General features: G+C 41.1%; 1 protein-coding gene across 2 annotated transcripts in view; it reads left to right on the top strand.

Annotated features, from left to right (window-relative positions):
• Window positions 1-23,694, top strand: part of B3GNTL1 (UDP-GlcNAc:betaGal beta-1,3-N-acetylglucosaminyltransferase like 1) — a 303,787-nt gene that overhangs the window by 221,418 nt on the left and 58,675 nt on the right. For both annotated transcript variants that reach the window (XM_026654438.1, XM_026654439.1), the window contains one exon: window positions 12,907-13,031. In XM_026654438.1, coding sequence (XP_026510223.1) covers window positions 12,907-13,031 — 125 coding nt within the window. The remainder of the gene's footprint in view (window positions 1-12,906; window positions 13,032-23,694) is intronic.

The raw sequence follows: 23,694 nt of genomic DNA, 5'->3' as shown, positions 1-23,694 counted from the left end.
AGATATATCCTGTGTGATGGAAGGACATTCTGGTAATTAACAAGCACACTTATATCCCACTTTGTTTCTGAATTCTTCTATCTAATACTGCCAGACGTAGCATTGCAGTACTCCTGAAAGTAATTCCTAATCTAATTTATATACTACTTATTACAATACTAGATTATTATCATTGCTGTTATTGAATTTACAGTACCACCTACTGACCCCAACTGACAGTGAGGCCCCGTTGTGCTAAGCACTGTAAAAATATATGGTGAGAGAGAATCGCTATCCCAAAGAGTTTACAGTCCAAATAGAAAAGACGGAGAAGGGTGGGGGGGAAACAAAGACAGACTGGTGAAATGTTTTGCCTAAGGTCACAGCAGGTCAGTGGCAGAGCTTGGAATAGGACCCAGGTCTCCTGAGTCAATCCAATGCTCTATCCAATAGACAGACCATACTGACATTTTTTTTTCCCCTCTCTCTCTTGCTCGCTCGCTTTACCCTGGGGTTGACTTTCCATTTTCTGAAGAATACCCATTTGACTTAAATCACCTCTTGAACTTTGCCATGTAACCATGCTGGTTTGGTTTGGGTTTTGTGCCTTCCTACTTTTTTTAAATTTTATTTTACAGCATACGTGCCTCCTGTGAGTAAAATGTGATCTGCTTAAATGGCATCAATGCCAAGTCTAAAGGGTTTTGGATTTATAATATAGGTCATGCACCTATAGCTCTAATAATTACCTGCCAATCAATAATAATAAAAAAATCCTTAAATTTGGCCTCATTTTCCACAGTCTACTCCCTCCCCAAATTCCTGGCGGGATAAGAGTAGCTTTGTTGGGGTGTCCAGGAGGTCAACAAATCCAGGCTCTGGCAGACAGAGGGGATTGAGTTCTGGAGGCCAGGGACCTTCAAAGAAAATGCCCTGCTAATAGCCCCCTCATCTCTAAAGCCAGGAGTCTCTCGTTCAAACACTTCCACTGCCCACAACTGCAGGATTGTGACAAGGAAGGAAAGCACCAATTTTCCAAGTCATCTCATCCTTAACCATTGAGGTGGGATTTTCAGAAGTGCACAGCATTGGCTTAGCTCCTCCCTTTGGAATAAATGGGAGATTTGATATACACATCAATGGGAACAGTGTTATTGGTCAACACTGGGTTCTCTTTGTGTGTGTATATGCTGACTTGACTCATCATCTGACTTATTTATCACATCCCTCCACCTTCTTGAGTTAGTATTAATTATGCAGTCTACAGGTGTCATGATGCTGCCAATAAACAGAGAAATAGATCAAGAAATCTCTAGATTCTAGTCTTTCCATTTGCAAAACTGTTTCCATACCAAAAAGCTGCATTTCTCACTTGGAATTAAATCTGAACACCTGTTCTTCATATGTCAAATGTTGGAGAGGTTGTGATTTGAAGAACTAAGTAAACAGAGCACATGGAATGATGGAACATAATCAAATGTTAACCAATGTGTAAATCCTTCTTATTGGTAAAATATATGTAATTGTCCCAATACTTCATGGGAGATTTAAAGCATTTGTTTACAAAGACTCCATTTTATTAACAAAATTCCTCTCCTTCAAGATGTTCATTCACTAGGAAGACATATTTTCTCTGCATTAGCATTTTTGCAATATCCAAACAGAATTATAAATGACTTCTTCTGAAATGGAACTTGTCTACTTGTGATTAAAAATCTTGACTGTACTTCAAAGGCCAGAATTACAAATATACTTTGTGCACTATCCAAGTACAATGATAAAAATCCTATTACACAATGTAAATAAGGAGAGCAGAATGGCTGTCACTGTGATATGTATTTAATTATGTTTATTCAGTTCAATTATATATAAGTGAGGAGAATATTTAGTTATTTAATTATAAGAGCCAGGATTGAAATATTTTGAAGTAGAAAAAGCAAGTTATCCGGTAAAGCTGAAGTGATTGCTACTAACTTTTATATAATTGCCTTGCAAGTAACTGATTTTAATATGTGTTCATGGTATACTGAGTTATCTGGAATACCACTGAAATCTGGGCAAGAGTGTAAAGATTTTAATGACAACCACTTTATTTAGGATAGTGTCCTCTCTACAGTACATCCAGAGGTAGAAGGATGGTGATATAATGAACATATTTTTGAGGAACTTTATCAGAAAACTGGAGAGAGAATCTTCCTGGAGTGCATCCATCCCACACAGATTAAATGTAGAGACTTCTGTTATTGGAACAAGTGGCAACATTTTATTTACACTTTGTGAGCTTAGTATGTGAAAGTTTTCTCTTTGGGAAACTTGTGTGTGTGACGCCATCTAATTTATTTGATCAAGTTTGTGGCACCTTGCTTTAAGTTTATTCCAACACATAGAAATGTTATTAAAAAGCCATCACTGGCTTCACATATATCACACACAGAGAATGAAGGGTTCCAGCCTTATGTACAGTTTCAGTGTATCATTAAATGACTGGTACATTTCAAAACTTGATCCCCCATGAGAGTGGGGAACTGATAGCCTTGGCCAGGGACAGATATAGTGGAGGCTGGTGCTGTGTGAAGTTTCCACTATATATCTTTATCAGAGCACCTCAACCTTTGGCCAACAACATCTTTTGCTATTCTAGTTATGGGTCTGCACATAGCTGTGTCTATCCTCCCTCCTTCAGATGAAACATTAGACTACAGAGCTTTGCCCTGTCTCTTGTGGACATCCAAGTAAAAGTTCCTATGGTGTTTTTGGAAAAAACAAATAACCTGCATTCTGGCCAACATTTTCTTAATTCTAATGTCTTGTGTGAACTATTTGTAAGTGTGTAATGGCTACACAATTACTACACTAAGATACCCTAATTTACTGCTTGGTAAATACTTTTGAGATACTTAAAGCACATAAGCCATAGGTAACACCAAAATCTTTTCTGGCCTGCCTAACCAGCAAACTCCTCTTCTTTCTTCAAACTTCTACTGAACAAAGGAGAATCAAAAATGGCAGTTTGCATAATTGTGCTTTTATATAGACTAACTTCACCATAAGATTAGAATGAGAAACACCACAATCATTTTATCCCTGATTCCCAGGGCAGATCAGTGTAAAATATTTTCTGCTCTAACTAAATTCTCTGTCTATCCTGCCCCCCTAACCTCACCCCCAACCTTAACATTCCTTTTTAAGTGTATCCAGACTAGAATTCTACATAAGTCTTGCCACTTTTTAAAATGTATCTAAAAGTGCAAACAAAGGGAAATTATTTTTAATGAGCCCCAGGTGTAATCATGTAGTGTGAGCAGCTAGCATTTCTGAATACAAACAGCCACTGCATTCTAAACTGCAGACTCTCAACTCTGATCTGTTCCTGTGATAAAGGGTCATGGAAAGGAGGAACTGAGGTGGTGTTGATATACATCTTGGTGCACAGGAGAATGCAGTGAGTACTCCAAATGTCTAAAGGAGCTTTATAGCCTTTGTGGGGCTCGCTAATACCTTTCTCCATTTCTCTGGGCCAGAAGAGAGCTGTCAGAATTCCCTCAAGAAACCAAGCATTTACCTGCCTCTGGAAATTTCCATTAGTTGCGTCTGATGAAGTGGGCATTCACCCACGAAAGCTTATGCTCCAATACTTCTGTTAGTCTTAAAGGTGCCACAGGACCCTCTGTTGCTTTTTACAGATTCAGACTAACACGGCTACCCCTCTGATACTTGACAAGCATTTATAATAAGCCCCGGAAGCTGAAAGGTTAAGGAGAAATTTGTGGGGTTTTGGAACATGAATTAGAATATTGTCAGGCTGTCAAGGTGCTCTGGGGAAAAATGAGGACAAAACACAGGCTCTGATATTCTTGGCATGGTACAGTTAAAGCTGAACAGAGATCAGTATTTGAGTAGTATCCAGGAAGAAAAGAAAGTGCTGGAGCCAATGATAAATTATACTTACATAGTATTTGAAAACCCACCTCCTCCCCCACTTCTAAAGACATTTCTTGCTAGTGTATTATTAAGCGCCCTTTATAATTCACCCCGCCCTGACCCTTTGGCTTTCACCTTTTCCTTGTTTAATTTAATTGCTCTTTGCCAGAAGAGCAGAAACATTTCTCTTTTAGAAGAAAGAAAATGTGCAGAGTCTCTAGTAACCCTTTAACTTTATTTCACAAACACTGAAGCAAATATAACATTGTCACAGGTTTCCTGTTTTATAATCAGGGCAAAATGATTTAAAGGCCTTATCAGGGTATGAGCAAAGGGACAGAGTCACAGATTTAAAGAAAGATTAAGAGGCTTAAGAGAGTTTTGGATAATTCTGAAGAGAAGCCAATTCAAATATTACTCAGTGCAATAATTTAATGGGGTGGCTTCTAATGGGTCCTCCAGCCTATTTCTGGTGACTGTCCTAATGGAAGTCAAACTAATGGCGATTAAAAAACAGTTTCATGAAGTAAAATTAACAAGATTTCCTTAAGACAGAAAAATTTAATGTAAAATTTGCAAAGATAGAGTACCAAACCTGTAAGATCCTAGAGATTTCAGATTATGTTCTGTCAGTCAATGCTCAGCATTTAAAAAAATTTCAGTGCACACCCACACCCACAAATCTAGCTTGCTTGAAATATCTAAGGCTATGTCTTACACTGCAAAGTTAAGATGCGATTGTAGCATGGGATTGCATACCTGTGTTAGCTTTAGTGCAGACATGGTGGCACGGGCTTCAGCACAGGCTAGCAACCAGACTGGTGTAGCCCATACTGAAGCCCATGATACCACATCTGCAATGCTATTGTGTCTATTGTGTCATCTGTGCTAGCTAGATTAAAGCTAACATGGATCTGCCTACCCATGCTACAATCACACCTTCGCTTTGCAGTGTAGACATACCATAAGAAGCTACAGCCAGGTGTGCAAGATGGAATTACCCCAGATGGCATGAAATAACGGATGGCAGTCTGCTGCAGTGCATGTGGTGCCAGCTGTTAGGCCCACCAGACATACTGTGGAATGCAGTGTAGCTGTAGATCCATGGTTAGCTACAAATGGGACATAATTCCATAGATTCTAAATCCAGAAAGGATCCGTGTGATTATCTAGACTGACCTGCTGTATACCCCAGATCATAGAATTTCACCCAATAATTTCTGTCTCAAGGCCGTATTTAGTGGTTGAGCTAGATCTTATATTTTAGAAAGACAGGCAATCTTGATTTGAAGACTTCAAGTGATGGGGAATCCATCACATCCCTTGGTAAATTGTTCCAATTGTTAATTACCCTAACGGCTACATTTAGGCAAGCTGCAATTTTTTATCTAGCTTCAACTTCCAGCCATTGGATAGCAGTCCACAAGCACATGTGCTCTCATCAGCAGTAAACTTTAGAATAGTGGTTCTCAACCAGGGGTACACGTACTCCTGGGAGTACGCAGAGGTCTTCCAGGAGGTACAGCATCTCATTTAGATATTTGTATAGTTTTACAACAGGCTACATAAAAAGCACTAACGAAATCAGTACAAACTAAAATTTCATACAGACAACTTGTTTATACTGCTCTATATACTATACACTGAAATGTAAGTACAATATTTATATTCCAATAGATTTACTTTATAATTATATGGTAAAATGAGAAAATAAGCAATTTTTCAGTAATACTGTGCTGTGACACTTGTATTTTTATGTCTGTTTTGTAAGCAAGTAGTTTTTAAGTGAGGTGTAACTTGAGGGTACACAAGACAAATCAGACTCCTGACAGAGGTACGGTAGTCTGCAAAGGTTGAGAGCCACTGCTCTAGAAGGCAGCAGTTTTAGCAAGCATGTTCCTGTTGCTGATATGAGCCATAAAAAGTCCCTTTCAGTACAGGGTGTTGGCCTGAAGTGAGAGAACTTTCTTTGAGACAGGATGTCTCTTGTGCCAGATGTATATCCAGCAACATGTGGCTAACACCACAGCACATGCTGCTGCTGTAAGTTTAAAATTTAGCTCAGAACCTTCTATGAGATACTCTTGGGTCTTTCTAGGAATAAGGATTTGGAAGTTCATTCTATAACTGTTTTGTACTATGTTATTTCCATTTAATCACTTGAACGGCTTTTAGTGCAACTCCAATGTAATATTACTATTGCAGTGTTTTGGGGTTGTTGTTTTTAAAGGCATGGCCTACGGTACAAGGTATGGAATGAATAGGCTTTAAAACTTCGGCAACAGAATCCTGCTAAAATACTGCATTAATCAGGTAAGTATGGAGACAAAAGTTATTTCCTCTTCCACTCACTCTTTCTCTCAGCACTTTGAGATTCCTCTGAGGACTGAGATAAATTTGGCTCCCTCTGATTCCAGCCTTTTCCATCATACTCTTATCGGTAAGAAAAAAAAGTGTTCCCAATTACAGCCTGATTTCTCTTGAGAGTTCTGATCAAGAGACTTGGCTAGCTCTTCTCCCCCACAATTCAGATTTTCCTAATATATTACCTTAATAGCATAGTTGTAATGGTAGATTTGCCTTTCTTGTCCTGTTTTTTTAAACAAGGCATGTAAAACCTAATTATAAAATCTATAGGGCTGGATTCTCCAGTTTCGCCAGCTGGAGATTCCATAATATAGGGCAAATTTTCATCGGCACAAGGCTAACAGACGACGCAGCTCCACTGCCTCCCACACCAACTTTCCCACCACCACCTCCTACACTGGAACTATACTGCTAGGTGTAAAGAGGAAAGGAAGAAGACATAGTCAGAAGAAGCGGGGCATATGTCAAAGTTACGGAAGGGTGTGGATGCATCGGGGAGGAGGGAGCATGTTGGCCTGATTCTCAGCTGGCAGAAGATCCACCAGCACCTTAACTTAAAGCAGCTTTCTTGCCAGCTTTAGCTTATACTGGAGCCAAGCAGCTAAGAATTAGGGAGTAATTGTCAGTAGCACCTCTCCCTGCTGTTCACTATATCTATGTTTAGCTCAGGAACAATGGAGAATTGAGCCCAAAATGCAAGATGGGTAGTTCTCTTAAGAGCTTTTAGGAGAGCGTCAGACCTATACTCAGTATTACCCTCTGTTGCATTTCCTCTCAAATAAAGGTAATACTTAATACTGTGGTAATGCAAGCTTCTTTTTATTGGCAAGCACCATCATTCTTAGGGAAAGGTCTCCATTTTTATTTCTTCATTTTATAAAAATGGAAGAGCAGAAAATGTGAAGTGTGGTTCAGATTTTCAAAGCCAGCTAGGAAATTTAGCTACATTACTTCCATTAATTTTAACGGGAGTTGTGTGGCTAACTCCCCAGTTGATTTTGAAAATATTAACCAGTGTATGTGTGATGTACCTATGGTACATATGTAGAGATATGTGATAAGTTACAGAATTAAGTGATTTATTGCCTTCTTCATGCAACTTTGTCTGCCTCACCTGCCCTATACCCACTGATCCATCTTCCACAGTAGAGTCTGGAACACCTCAAGCATCTGAATGCCAACCATTTTAAACAAAAACAGCCTGCCAGAAAAATAGTCCCTTCTGCTCCCCTTCAAATAGCCCCCAAAGTATATTGCTCAGTGGTGTGAGGTGTTCCATCCTGAACCATTGGTATGTCTTGTGACATAGGTCTAGGAATAGGTACTTTATATGTGAAAAATCAGGCCCCAGGTATCTCAAGTTGGGCATCTGGAAATTGGGACTTCCAAAATTGGTTGACACTATTGAAAATATTGTTCTTTTTCTCTGTCTCAGTTCCCCATCTGTAAAACGTGGATATGAATACCTCTCACAGGTGTTGGTAAAGATAAATTCATTAACGTTTCTGAGACACTTGAAATACCATTGTGATGAATGCCATAGAGAAACCTCTGAAGAAATAAAAATATTATTGTTTCAGTTCAAGTTTAAGATGGTGTGCATTATGGCAATACATTTACCTACTTTTGGATTTCATGTACTATCTGAAGCCTCTGCTGCTGGCCATTGTTGGAGATAGGATACTGGACTTTGGACCACGGATCTGATTCAGTCTGGCAATTCCTATGTTCTAGTAACTTAACAGATAGGGTCATACGGCAAATGATGAGAATAATAAGAAATATTGAACAGATGCCTCATTTAATGAGTCTGAGGTCCTTTGAGAAAAAACTCTCTTGTGATTATGTAAGTAAAGATTGTATCATAATGCATACACATAGAGGCAGAATTAAAGTTTCTACTGTAATTTTGACATTACCTAACTTTTGAGAGCCTCACTTTGCAACCTTAATGGTTTTTTAATGTAGTTTTCGTTTTGTATGGAATAATAGTAATTTGGATAATCTGTTTTGAGCAACTGCACAAGAAAAACAAAGTACAGTAACTGCTATTCAGCCAGGCTATAGGTACCATGAGTTCTGCAGCCAACATTCTGTTTGTTTTTGTTTAGGTTTATTTTGAGTAGTTAAAAATTCGGCAAAAGTCTAGATTGTTAGCTATAGAGGGTTTATTTTCTATTTGCTGTTGGAAAATTGCCCCCCAAAATGCTCTTCCTGATGTTAAATACCAGGATAGAGGTAAAGTGGGCAAGCTAATATATTTTACTAGCCCAGGTTCTGTTGGTGAAAGAGAAGAGCTTTCAAGCTGCATGATTCTGTCACTTGAAAACCCCTTTTGACCTAGCATGGTGACAAGTTTCAGAGTGGTAGCCATGTTAGTCTGTATCAGCAAAAAGAACAAGGAGTGCTTGTGGGTGCCACAAGTACTCCTCGTTTGCCTTTTCAACTAGTTGTTGGTTTATTTAATACATGAAAAAAATGTTTTTATTTTGTCTTTTGTGTAATTAAAAAAAAATACACTGAAGACCTTTTATAAAGCATGTGACGTTTCCTTGCTGATGATCCATTATGAGTGAAATTTGTGAAGCATGCTATTGAAATGAAAATCCTAGGATAATGCATTATATCTCTCTTAGCCAGGGCCCTCCAGTTGCAGTTTCTGAGGTAAAGGAGAGAATTCTGCACTAGGTTTTTTTTATAGAATTTAAGGCTTTTCTATAGTGATCTGGAGTCTTGAGCAATTTTTGAAAAAAATGTGGTGATCATTTTGAGTAGCAGTAGTAGAATTATAACAAAACAAAACCCTAGTAGAAGTAGAAAGGGCCATGGTGTGTGTAAGTCCAGGTGGAATGTTAGTAGTAACAAACTATTCTAGAGAGCATCTGAAGTTATTTTTTTGCTTATTTTCTGGGTTGATGTTACATATTTCACTGACTTGTGATACTGTGCTATTCAACTGTCTTTGTGGAGCATGAAAATTATTTGCAAGATACATTTTAGCTGTATTACTTTATATCTTGTTATTCTGTACTTATATCTAGCCATCAGTTTCAAAGAGCATTAAAAAATATCCCTAGAGTGGTTGCAGATTCTTCTACTTTGAAAGGTGGTACGAGTGTGAGATGGATGTCTGGTGATTAAAATGGGAAATACAGCTGGAACTGATAATATCTCAAAATGGAAGAAACTGCCGTAGTGCAAGCCCCGTACGTATCCCTGAGCCCTAAGTAGTCCTATCCCGGCAGGACCCATGGCATAGTCAATATCTTTCCATCCCTTGCAAAATGTATGCATTTCCTTCGGCAGTACTGCTCCTTCGTTAGCTGAGAGGTCACTGCTGAGCAATGCAAGGCATCTGCTCACCCCTGGGAACTGGGCACATTGCTCTGAAATGCTCCTTTCAGCAGAAGAAATAGAAAATAGGGTCCATGAATCAAATCCCAGTTTTAGAGGGATCATTTTATTTTGACAATAACTGTTTTTAATCAGTTTATGCTGAAATATGTTGCTAAATGTTTCAGCTGTAGCAATTTGAAGCATGAAAATGAGACTCCACATGAAAATGATTTACCAGTACTTGTAAGTGGTGTAATGATATTTCCAAACCAGAATTTGACAAGTGCAGTAGACTGATATTTAATAAAACCATGCACTCAGCCTAACTCAACTTAGTGTGTGATTTGGGGAACAAAGAATTTCAGTCTAAATGGTATTTTATTTTCTTTCTGATGGGAACAGCTGCTTTCTCTTCCTGCACCCTCACCCAGATTCCTTTAGTGACCTCTGAAGCATTAGATATCCATGTAAATTGCAAACTGCACAAAGCTCTGTGAAAGCTTGCTCCGGCATCTGAGCACTAGGATGAGAAAACTGGACAAGTGTCTCATAATATAAACATGCCAATTAGAGATGGGCCTTTGTCACCCAGCAATTGGATTTGAATCCACACTTCCCCAGAGTTTGGGAGTGGGATCAGATTCAGTGTTCCAGCTCAACCAATTATAGAGTTGCAAAATTTAGAACTACACCTCTACCCCGATATAACGCTGTCCTCCGGAGCCAAAAAATCTTACTGCGTTATAGGTGAAACCGCGTTATATCGAACTTGCTTTGATCCGCCGGAGTGCGCAGCCCTGCCCCCCCGGAGCGCTGCTTTACTGCATTATATCCGAATTCATGTTATATTGGGTTGCGTTATATTGGGGTAGAGGTGTAGTTCTAGTTCTGAGCTCTCCCAGAATGCAAAGAGGGTTGCATTGAGTGTTCTGGAGTCATCCTTTAGTGTACTATACTGTTCTTCCATGGCTGCTTAGTCCAGGCCAGTTTTTAGGGATACTCTAAATGTGGTGACATTAACATATTAAACTGTGTTAGTCACTTTGGGAGCTAGAAAGCCTCTACTGCAGTAAGCTGTTCCACCCATGGCTGAGGACCACAGAGTGAGTCTGTGTCCAGCAGCCTTCACCAGGAACCCCTTTTTTACTCATTACAACCAAATTGTCTCTTCTCTGCTACAACAGACACTACAGTTCCATCTCTAATCATAACTTTACACCTCTTTCCCCACATACTACCAATAATGTGAACTTGAGTGAAGGGTAGGGTCCAAGGTTGTAGAAATTTTTTATTTTAATTGTATTTTCTTAATGCTTTGAGGTGCACACAAGCTATGGCAATAGCCACAATATTTTTTATCATTTTATTTAGTTAGTGTATTTATAATTTTTTCTGTAGAAATAAAATACCTGCAATAAATACATAAGCTTTAGGCTCTTTCTGCCTACCTAATGTCACCACCTGAGATAGTTAATGTAAATTTTTTTCTTTCTCTTCTTTGTGCTTGTCATTGTTATATTGCCTCTTCAGCTTTTATTAGGTGCCACACTCAAATACTGAATAAATACTCTTTGTATTATATGTTTATTTGCATGGTAGTCACATGATCTCTCAGAAACAATGAGTGGGAGGAGAGAAAAACAGTGTTTGAAAATGTGTGTGACAATTATATATTTTAAACCATGTTTTACTTTAATTTTTTCAAATGGTTGCACCATTGCTAAGTACAAACACATACTCTTCTTCCCATCCTTTATAATGGCATATAGAATAGGGCCATGCTATTCAAGGTGGTTTTATAATCCAAGGGATGGCTGACATGTAATACAGTACCACTGGCCATATCACTGCCCCTTTTACACTTTGTCTAAGGCATTTACTTTTTTTAAGTCTGATTCAAGGTTGTCTCATTGGTCATGTTTGAGGTTCTAATTCAATCACTGGAGTATGGTTGGACTGCTTATCCCAAATTCATTGCTCTACAAAGCAGGTTAGAAATATTGCAGCTATTCATAAGTAAAGCAAAGTTTTTGTCATGGACATTTTTAGTAAAACTCATGGACAGGTCATGGACAATAACCAAAAATTCATGGCAGCCCGTGACCCGTCCCTGACTTTCACTAAAAATATCCCTGACAAAATGGGGGGGTGGGTTCAGCACCCACTGCTACTGGGGCTCCTGGATCCCCCACCGTTGCGGTCACTGGGAGCTCTGGGGTCCCCCGTCATTGTGGGGAGTGGAAGCTGCGGGGTCATCCTGCCTGCGGGGCTGGGCTGCTGCAAGGTACCCTCGACCCTGGGGCAGCTGGGCACTCATGGGAGTCCCCCGCCAGCCACCACGGCTGGGAGCTGCAGGGTCCCCCAGCTGCCCACCACAGCTGGTCAGCTGCGGGGGGTTCCCCCACCGCCAGCTGCAGGGAGTCTTCTTCATCCCCGGCTGGACAGCTGTGGGGTGCCCCCACCAGTGCGGGGGCTAGGAGCTGCGGGGAAGGAGAAGCTGGCTGGGAGCTCCAGCCCGGGGGCAGAAAATGTCGTGGAGGTCAATGAAAGTCACGGATTCCATGACTTCTGTGACATAATCATAGTCTTATTCATAAGACTTCTGATACTTCTTAGATGGTGTTGGTTCAGGAATTCTAGGAAAACAACTTTTCTTGCATTGCTTCAACACTGCTGCTTCTAATCCTAGTCAGAAGCAGAGACTAGTTCATGAAAATTAAAAGGAAAGAAAACAACACTGAACTTTTTCAAACCTTAAATCAGTCTAAGGTTTGAGTAAAGGTTTGGTTCTCATTTTATTGGACCTGGTTAACCTGTCCCTAATGGGGACCAATATGAAAGTTTGAATGGCAGCCAACGAAAGAACTGTAACTTTGTAAATAACGCTATTATAAAGTCACAGATTCCATTAAATAAGTTATTTGATTACTTAACGTTTTAGGTTTCATGAACTTTTAAGCAGTTAGGTTTGCCTCTTTTGGGGCTATCATGCATAAAGCTTTACAAGCCTGGTCAAAATGAAAAGACCTTTCTTTTGCCATTCTTGTTCCCATAGTCAGCATTGGCTCACAGTGCTTCAGTTTCAAGCAGTGTTGACTGGTTTTCAAATAGCATTATCTTATATTTGGGTAAATTTCTTTAAAGACCCATTAGACAACTTTTGGGTCTACACAAAAAGAGATTTAGGAGACAAATTTTAAAACTATCTATTTGGCAAAACAACGAAATATGCACTCTGTCACTTGTAATATTTTAATAAGGAATGCCAGCGGCTTTTGTATTGAATGAGCTCTCTCTCTACAGGGTGTTCCAGAAGACTTGCTGTTCTTTTATGAACATATCCGAAAGGGTGGTGGAGTCTTTCGAGTTGACCAGTGCCTCCTCCAGTATCGCTACCATCCACAGGCAGCAACTCATTCTGTTCTAGAGTAAGTTGTATTTTTGTAAAAGATAAAACTTGCTTGTTTCTTGGGTTGTTGGCAGTGGAAGTGAAGTGGTTAATCACTTTCCCATGTGTAGATGGTCAAGACACTTGTTCCTTTTAGCACTTTTATAAGGGGACTTAGTGACAGGATAATTAGCTATAACTATGCATCAATGTTGCAGTGATATGGAGAGTATAACTTAGTATACCGGTAATGGAATCTTCTAACAGTGGCACGCTGCTTACCTTTTCTTTTCTCACTATAATCCCAGTTTGAGAGAAGTAGTGGGATCTTGGTGTTCAAACTCTTAGGACTTCTTGGGTTCTAATGCTGTCACTCATTCACTGCTTAACTTTGGCCAAGTCATTTAATCGCTCTGTGCCTCAGTTTACCAATTTGTAAAAGGGGGACAATTATACCTAACCATACGAAATTATACTTAATTACTTAATCATTGTAATGTGTTTTTGAGATCCTCTAACAAAAGGTGCTCTGTAATTGCAAGTTAGTATTAGGCTTTTATGACTAATCTTCTTTAATTTGCTTCAGATAAAAAGTTGGTACGAGAGTCCTGAAATAGGAAACGAATAAGGAGTAATTGAAATTTTAATTTAAAAAAGAACTACCAAACTTAATATTGAGTTTTGTCACATGTTAACAAAAAAGATGATTTAAAAAAGTAAAAAATTGAGCTGGCAGTGAACTTCTCATCTGATAATTTCATTGTTACTGGTCTATTTTCTTTCCCTCCCTCAAACAACTTAAAAAACTGATTCAGTTTCTGAAGTTTGAAAAACAGATGATGTTGCAGAATAATTATTTCAAGACCTTTCTCATCAGTCACTGCATTTAGAGTGCTATTGTATCCTGAAAAGAAATTCTGTAAAATGCTATTGGTAATTCCCTGTATCATCTTACCCATCAAAAGATGATCTTCCTAATTGGCAGTTGGGTAAGCTCAGCCTGGGATCTGAGAAGCAAACTGGGCTGTTTCCTTCTTGTACATCATGACTAGTAATAATCCATACCTACTAATAAAGGGCTCTGTGAGCCAAGTTATTTCTTCAGAGAGACCTGTTCCTTCATTGCAGTTGCAGCAGTACTCTAAATCATTCTGTTGCAGATGCATGAAATAGAATAGGATTTTCACTCACTTGGGGTATGTCTATACTGGAAAAAAAAGTATGTTCCTAACTTGGGTTAGCTAACCCACTTTAGCAAACTTGGGTTAAAATAGGAGTGAAGATGTAGCAATTCAGCTTTTAACTAGGGTTAGCAGCTTGAATTCAGCCCCAGGCTCTCCTATAAGCTTTAACTCAAGCTACTAACCAAAGTTAAAAGCTGAGTTGCATGTCTTCACTATGATTTTAACCTGAATTAGCTAATGCAGGTAGCTAACCCAAGGGTTTTTGTTTCTTTGTTTGTGGCAATCTAAACATACCCTTAGTCTTAGCTGTATGGGCTCTACAGGGTTAATTAGTAAAACTAAAAACCTGGTTTTGTCTCCATACATTGGTTAGTTCTTAAAGAGTTGCTGATGGTAAGCTGTAGGGTGCAACTATATGCTATTTTTTAATATAGATAATAAAATCTGAAGCATTTGTTTAAATCAGATAGAAAAAATGTTAATTTTGCAAATAAATATAATGTGAATGACTTCCCTTTTACTATTATTTAAATATAAGGGCTTTTCTTTCTGTTCATATGTATGACCAATTTGGCAGCTAGTTACAGACTTCTCAGCCATGCACCACAGGATGCTAAATCTTCTTGGAAGATTGTTGCTTGTTTCTCTGGGAAAGCATCTTATTTTTGGAAATGAGCATGTTCTGAATTTATTGCAAGCTATTGCTTATTCAAATTTGCAAGGTTGTGTGGCATAAGCATCCTGGATTACAACATTTACTGAGAATGTGGAACTTCTATAAACTGTTTCAGATGTGCAGTTTTAGGCATCCAAATTGGCACCTTCCCTGTCTCATTTTTCTGTCTTGCTGTTTTTCCTGTTGGCTTCCTCACCCCATTATTATTATTGTTGCTATTAGTATTATTTTATGTGATTTTTTTTTTAACATGAAGTTGTGTAATATCTTTTTTCTTGGATGCCTACACTATGCTGTGCCAAAGCTGTAAATAACTTTGGGAACCACTTGATGTGGATGACCTCAAGGTGTGTTGTTGCAGAAACAGTGAAAAACAGAAGTTCATTGTCACCTGCGCAAAAGCCTAACCTTATTAGTAACATCAGGTCTTCATAAGTTGCCTCACAGTATCCTCCACCTCTTCAAGAAGCCTATCCCTCCGTGTTCCGTCTGAGTAGTTTCCTAGATCCATAGGGTGTGCTATGCCTCCATCCTATATACTGTCTTTCTGGGGTACCTTTCTTAATGACAACCCTGGGCCTCCACTTTGCTAAAGGGGATCCTCTTGGCTATGTTATACCCAGACTGGGTCTGTGGCTCTTTCTCACTGTGGCTCCTTCAGCAGGTCCTGATGAGCTTAGACTACCGTTGAGATTTACCCTCTTAGAAGCTCCGCAACCAGCAGATGTTTTCAGAGACAAAGGACAGCCTTTTCAAAATAAGACTTTATTTGTTAGTCAACTGGAACATAGTGACCCAGTTTCAGTTTAATTGCACCTGTATCCCCCACAGTCCACTCCAGGAGTGCCCCAGTCAGGTCTCAGGTCTCCAGCATCACCTGTCTCTAGGCAGCAACCCTTGTCCCATTCCTTTCTGACCCAGGGTTTTTAGGCTGCACAGGTCCCTGCCTTACACTGTGACAGGGAGACTGGCTTGCTGGAGATAACAGCCAGTATCTGTGCATTGCTTTCTCTTCTAGGGCTATGAACAGTGTATTGCCGGCAGTTACAAGTAATCACGCAGCTCCTTCTAGATAAGCTCATTTATTCTTAAGGTCAAAGCATTACAGACAAAACATCATAAAAACAATAAACAGATTTAAACGCACACTAAACATACCTGGAGACATCCATCATCTACTGGGGTCTTAGCAGGCCATAGCCATTCCAACCCTTCCGCAAGGCTAGAAGGTCCTCTGTTCTCTGGATCAGAAATAAGGTCCTGAGTCAGTTTAAAGTTTAAACCTACCCTTTTTATATCAAAAGCCCTTTCTTTGTCTGTTGGTCTCTGAATAACCTAGTTTGAACCAGCATATTTAAGCCTCTCTGGGGTGTAGCTACCTCTCTGGAGGTGTTTACAACTTACAACCTTAATCACCCCACCCACAGTTTTTGGTTCTTGGAGGAGTTGTGGCAACCATCCCACAAACCCGCCCAGAGTTGCATAAAGTCCCAGGCCCACTGTAATATATAAACCATTTGTAAACTTAATACTGTATGGTCCCCAAAGATATTGCATGGGGTTGCAATATCTGTCACACACACTATTAGGGTTAAAATGATAAAGCAAAGACTGAACAAATGTGTCTTGCCTAACTTGCCAGCTTTTCCTTGTTTAAGTAGGCAGGACTTGCCTTGCACCCAGCTTCCCTGGCCTTGCCCAACCATTCTGGATTGAATTGTGTCATCCCCTAAGAGAGCAGGATTCCTATCCCCCTCTCCTAACACCTCAGTCCTTTGTCCCAAGTTCCAGCCATGCTGTTTTCACATGTACTGCCCTCCCCATGTATTCAGGTAGGGGAGGGTTTGTGTTCAAACAGGTAATTTGCCCATCCACATCCAAAAAGTCCCCTTGGCTGGAGTCATTAAAAATTAATATTCTGGTCATTGGTCTCCATTGTGTCTCCAGGGTATCTCCATTCACGTGTCAGACAGTTCTGGATAGTCCATTCACACCAAACTTGATATGTCTGTGTGACCAACATGCAGTCAATTCATCGCTTGTTCCTCTGTTTCTGGAAAGAAATTAACCACTCATACGCAGTGGATAGCAAGACATAAGTGAGTGTGGTAACTGAATTACACATAACATTAATACAGAAATTTCCCAGGTTCTCCATAATACTATCCATTTCTCCATTCTTTTAGTGGTTTTCAGATTCCAAAGAAATAAATGTGTACAATTAAATTATGAGCAAAGAAACCAATTGACTCAAATTTTAAAATTGGCTTGCAGGAATTGCCTATGGATTATCTGAGTTGGCATGAATTTTGAAGCAGTAAGCAACAAAACAAGAATATATTTTTTGTCTGAGAGCAAAAAGTTATTTACAAGAGTAAATTTTTTTTTTTTTTTTTTAGTACTTGTAACTTAGTCCCAGACTTCAAGAAGAAGAAATAATTCTTCAGTAAGATGAAGAATATGGTTTGTTTATGTAAAGGTGTGTCATCCAATCTTTCAACAAAGGTAGCAATCGCTCTGAATCTTCCGTGGGGCTGATCACAGAGTGTGTGAGGCCCCTTTTTACCCTTCAGGGGGGAAAAAAGCAACATTTGCTGACTTTTGCAGCTCCCTATTTGTTACACAGAGAAAAAAAAAAGCAACTGGCCAATGGCAGTTAGCCAAACATTTGATGATGTTTAACTGTAGGCATTAATGATCTTTTGTCACTTTCAATTATTAATATACTTTATAGTCCAGATGACTAGAGGGTGGAAGTAGTTGTGAAGTTGGGGAAAAAAACGCTTACCCTCTTATATACTAGAGGCATCAGACTACATTATTAGATGTTTTGGTTCTTCTTTGAGTAGAGGCAGCCATGTATTCCACTTCGGTGTGCATGTGCCCAGCGCATCGGAGCTGGAGAATTTGGCCTAGCAGTACTCATATGGGGGTGGCACGTGCACCTCGTGGCCACACCTCTCCCCTGGCTATATGAGGTGGCCCTGCCCCAACCCGCCTCAGTTTCTTTTTACTATCCGTTGAGCGATCCCCAACAACAATCCCTATACGTGGTACTTGCTGTGTCTAGGCAAAGCCCACATCAAGGAGCGGTGTCCGATCTGCAGATTGTTCATCTAATGGACCCGGGAGGCGAGGGAACTTCATTTCAAACTGCACTTGGTCGAACAGGCCATGCAGCCTTCTTCGGCACCAAGTCCCTCGTCAGATCCAAGGTTGCCCTGGGGTTCTGAGACAGTTGCTACTTCACCTGCTGGAGTTGGTGCCTCTCTGAAGAGACAGAGGAGTCATTCCCATCAAGTGCATAGAGGAAAAGGTTTTATAAGACTGACCGAGGCCATTCCAGGTTCTGCGAGGACTGCCGGTGCTTGGGATGGAGCAGATCCCTTCAACCACTCCCCGGTACCACACAAGGAGGTCAGAGATCCTGTACCATTGATTCTGTGTGATGTTACACCCCCATATTCTTTATGGAAATATGGTTGAGATATGGATATGGCATAACTGAGATATATTTTATGCAAGATGGGTCTTGTAAGATATCACTGGAAAGGTTATAATTTACAGAATTTGATTATCCAATTTGTATGCATGTATCATTTCTGTAGCTAAAGTTAGGAATATTGACTATGTAACAATAACAACTGTGTGTGTATTTGGGAGACACCCACCAGACAACAGGCCATCAGCCTTGATGGGCCATTAGAAAGAAACAATAAGACTTTGAAGATACTAATCTCTCTCCTTGCTGAGATGCATTCTGGAACATAGCTGTGACACTACCTGTCACCTGGTACTAAACACCATCTTGGACTTCTAGTAATTTTCCACCAAAAGGAGGGGGAGGTCAAGATTGGAAAACAAAAGATTCCTGCCTTATGTAAATCTTATTTAAGGCTGGGGAGTAACGCAAACAGGTCTCCATTGCCTTCCTGCCCAAGAAGAAAGACTGCTGACGGTACCTGAAGAGACAAAGGAACTGAGCAGTGGTAAAGGCGAGGGCTAGGTCCAGACTAAGATACTAGTCTGTAAAGAGAAATAACTGGAACTCTAAGCTACAGAAACTCGGCAACTTGCCTAAAACAACATTTAGGGCAAGGAATTACTTCTTGAAACCAGTCTCTTTAAGATCTTAAACTTAGTATGCATGTTTTGTTTTATTTGCTTGGTAATCTGCTTTGTTCTGTTTGCTATCCCTTATAATCACTTAAAATCTGCCTTCTATAGTTAATAAACTTGTTTTGTTTATTATTAAACCCAGTTTGTGCAGTTTCTAACGGGGGGCAAGAAGTTGTGCATATCTTCCTCCACATTGAGGGAGGGGGCGAATTTATGAGCTTACATTGTATAGATTTCTCTACAGCGCAAGACAATATTATTTTGGGTGTACTTTCCAGAGAGGAGCTGCACTTGAGTGCTGGGAGATTTCCTAGCTGAGTCTTCTCATAGAGAGCTGTCTGTGTTATTCTACAGCTGGTGCATCCCTACCTGTGTGTGTGTGTGTGCGTGCGCGCTGCCAGAGGCCAGAGAGCCTAATTCAACAAAACATCGAGAGGGAGCCCAGGCTAGTGGAGGAGGCAGGCTCAATGAAATCACAGTACATCAGGTGGCATCCCATAAGGGGGTCCAACCCGGCCCTGGGGTGTCCATTGAGGGTGATATTAGATGGCAACAGATCTCCTCTGCCTTTCTGTTCCAACTTCGCCCTTAGTCCAGGACTTTGCCAGGGCTATGTCTTTTATAGCCCCATTGGCTGGGTGGGCTGCTGAGTCTGTCATCAGCATACCCCAATATTTCCTTTTTGCAGTCAGTGGAAGTGGGACTGGTGCCGGGCTCAGCGCAAAAGACCTCCCCAGCATCAGGAGTGTCTTCAGCACCCCTGTGACCGGTGCCACTGATGTTACCCTCCACTTCGGCACCGTCAGTTACCTTGGTACCACTGCCAACTTTGAGGTCAACACAGCTTCCAGCATAGAGAAATGAGGGAGGCATACTCAGCACCACCAGTATTATTTCCAATTTTGGTGGCAGCTCCCTTGTCATTCTGGGCTGAGGATGAGTCAGACTGGCTGGTTCCACTTTTATCCCCTGAAGCCTGGGACTCGTTGGCATCCAGGTAGGGATCTTCCTCCTCTCACTCTCCATCACCTGACGCACATCAGAGATCATTCATGGAGCACTATGGGTGCCAGGATTGGCAATTATCTCATGGTCAGGATAGGGGCCCCTGGCCCAATGCCTACTGACCACCAGTGCCCTATCGGCACCAGCATCCAGGTCTGGCACAGTTGACTGCTTCATTTTCATCCCTGGACGATTCCACAGTCCCTGGCTCTTTCTCCCTTTTGGTATTAGATGGTTATAAGGCATACCAGGACCTTTTGTGGCATGTGTCTGCTTCTCTAGGTATTTAAGCAGAGTTCCTGCAGAACAACACCCACAAGTTAGTGGATATCCTGCAGCCATCTGCCCCCAGGAGAGTTACTCTCCCTATTAATGATGCACTTTTTGAGTCTGCTAAGGTCCTCTGGAGCACGCTCACTCCACTTGCAGCGAAACACGTGGAGAAGTGCTACTTCATTCCGGTGCAGAGATTTGAGGGTTTTTACTCCCATCCAGCCCCAAATTCCCTGGTCTCAACTGCAGTGAATGATAGAGCCTGTCAGGGCAGGTTTAAGTCCACTCCCAAGGATAAGGACTCTAAACTAATGGAGCTGATGAGTAGGAAGATTTACATGTCCTCTTCCTTTCCAAATGCAGATTGCCAACCAGCAGGCATTGCTGTCCAGAAACGACTTTGTGAACTGGATGGCTATGTCTGAGTTTGTTAGACCAGCTGCCTGAAGTCTCAACACAGGAATTTTGGGCATTTGTTACCAAAGACTGCTTGGTGGCTAATACTTTGTTGCAGTTCACACTGGACGTCATGGATGCTTTGGCCAGAGTGATGGCTTTGGCGGTGACCATGAGACGGGCTTCCTGGCTGCAGAATTAGGGCATTGTTCCTGATGTGCAGCAGGCCATAGATGATTTGCTCTTCAATGGGCAAGCACTGTTTTCAGTCAAGACGGATGAGACTCTGCACTGCTTCAAAGACTTAATGGGTATCCTATGGTCCTTGGGGGCATACATGTCTGCAGTGCATGTCGGCGGTGCAAAGGCGCCACTACCATGTTCAGCAGCAGCAGTAGCAGTATCATCCACAGCATATGTTTGGGCAGCCTTTTCCTATCCCGAGATAGCTGGTGTCATAAACAGATAGTTAAGGGTTAATGCCTCTTTTACCTGTAAAGGGTTAAGAAGTTCACCTAGACTAGCTGACACCTGACCAGAGGAACCAATGGGAGGACAAGATGGTTCAAAAGGAAGGAGGGAAGTTTCCTTTGTCTGAGTCAGTTTCACTTTTGACCGGAGTGGGAAAGCTCCAGAATTCAGCCTTTTATCAAGTAGTGAGTATTAGTGAAGGGAATAAATAGGTTTATGTTTATTTTCTTTTGTAACTTGTCTTGTGCAATTAGGGAATAATCAAATTGGGTATTCTTTTGTGTACTAAGTTTTTGCCCAGGGGAACATCCTCTGTGTTTTGAATCTGTTGTCTGTGAGAGTAGCTGGTATGCTAATCTCTCCCAGAGGGTTTTCTTTTACCTTTCTTTTCTTTAATTAAAAGCCTTCTTTTTAAGAACCTGATTGATTTTTCCATGTTTTTAAGATCCAAGGGGATTGGGTCTGAACTCACCAGGAATTAGTGGGGGGATGGTTAAATTCTCCTTGTGTTAAGATCCAAGGGGTTTGGATCGGTGTTCACCAGGGAATTGGTGGAGGAGTCTCTCAAGGCTACCCAGGGAGGGAAAGGTTTTGGGGGGGGAAGACAGAGTTTCCCAAATAATTCATAAATCATTTGGGTGGTGGCAGCCAGACCAGATCTAAGCTGTTAATTGAGCTTAGGGGTTCACATGCAGGTCCCCATATCGGTACTCTGAAGTCCAGAGGGGGGGTGAAACCTATGACAGCTGGACTATCCCAGAAAGGGGCATAGATCCGAGAGGAGGAAGCAGTTGGGTCCGGGGTTCAGCCAGTCTATACAAACTTCCCCGGTGCCTCACAAGAGCCCATCTGACTCCTTCATCCTGAACAGTATTCAGTCCTTTCTTTCTATCCCCTCCATTTGCGGACAGGCTAGCCTACTTTCACAATGCTTGGGGCTCGATCACTAGCGGCAGCTGGGTTCTAAACGCCATCAGATCAGGCTATGCTATCTGATTTCTCTCCATCCCTCCTCCCACTATCCCTCTTCAGGGACCCCTCTCCTGAGAAACTGCTCCTCAAACAGGTTCACTCCCTACTGGCTTTGGGAGCAATGGAGGAGGTGTGACATCGGCAGACCAGGTGCCAGCTTTGGCCAAGGCTGTAGGCATCAGCTGAGCACTGACAAATTCATAGCTGGAAGCCAGATCAGCTCATCTATATATTAGTATTGTTCAAGATAGGTATTAGACTTGTAAGAATGTGTGTAGTGTTCAGACTCTAAAATGCTTGTAAGTTGTTGCATGCATTAATCTGACTTGTAATGTCTATATCCTATGCTTCAAGGTAAAATTTAAGTTTGCTTTATAACTGTAAAAGTGCCTACTCTACTTATGAACCTTGGCAGGAAGAGTGGTTCCCCTGCCCATCAAGAAGGACTATCAAAACTAAATGGGCCATTCTAAGACAAAAACTTCATTGATTGCCCCATCTGCCTATGAAGAAGTTATGTGCAGGGGCACTCGTCCAATTGATTTGACTCTGGGGGAAGCGTATAGATGCTCATTAGAAGAAATAGCTGTCTGTTTGTTGTTTGAACTCTCTCAGATCTAGAGACATTAAACTGGAGCAGAGATCCCCAGGGTTACTTCTGGGTCTGTCCTGAAAGACATTTTGAATTGACAGCTTACTACATCTCTGTCACCTCATTTGTGCATATATGTTGCCTGCTTTAACCTGTAAATAACTCTCTCATTTCTTTCTCCTAGTTAGTAAATTCTTAGTTAGTTTACTATAGGACTGGCTACCAGCATTGTCTTTGTTGTGAGATCTAAGGTACAAATTGATCTGGGGTAAGTGACTGGTCTCTTGGGTCTGGGAGCAACCTGAATATTTTGTGATCTTTCCTGTAAGTGACCATTTATCACTAAGTCCAGCTTTCCTGGGTGGCAAAATAGACTGGAGTGCCCAAGGGCACTGTCTGTGATTCCATGGTAAGATTGGTATAATGCTGTAGGAGTTCAAATTTGTTACTGGGTTGGTGAAATCTAATTATAGAACGTACCTGTTTGGGGTATCAGCTCAGCTTTTTGACAGTCTGCCCTGAGGTTGGCACTCAGGGTCATGAACCACTCCAGACAGCATGACAGGAGGTTCCTCCAGAACACTGGGTCACGACTTCTATTCCCAGTGCTTTCTGGTGCCCAAATCCAAGGGAGCATTAAGATCCATTCTTGACCTTCGTAGTCTCAACAAATATATCAGATACATGAGGTTCTGAGGCTATCCTCCCCGAATTGTCTCAGAATGACTGGTTTGCTACTCTGGACCTTCAGGACACCTACTGTCGTGGCAATTTTGCCAGGTCACAGAAAATTTCTTCGATTTGTCATGGTGGAGCGCCATTTTCAGTGTACAGTGCTTCCATTCAGCCTCTCGGGTTTTTACCAAATGCATGGTCATCATCACCGCATATCTCAGAAAGAAAGGAATCCATACCTTCCTGTAACTGGATGACTGGTGACTGGGGGATAGGTCCAAGATGAAGTTCTTGCTCATGTTGACTCTGTGCTGCACTACTCTACACTTGACCATCTGGG

This window comes from Terrapene carolina, unplaced genomic scaffold (genome assembly GCF_002925995.2).
Source record: "Terrapene carolina triunguis isolate 2854851 unplaced genomic scaffold, T_m_triunguis-2.0 Scaffold192, whole genome shotgun sequence".
Classification (NCBI taxonomy): Eukaryota; Metazoa; Chordata; order Testudines; family Emydidae; genus Terrapene; species Terrapene triunguis.
Note: the sequence above shows the minus strand (reverse complement) of the source record. Positions and strands in the feature narration are given on the sequence as shown.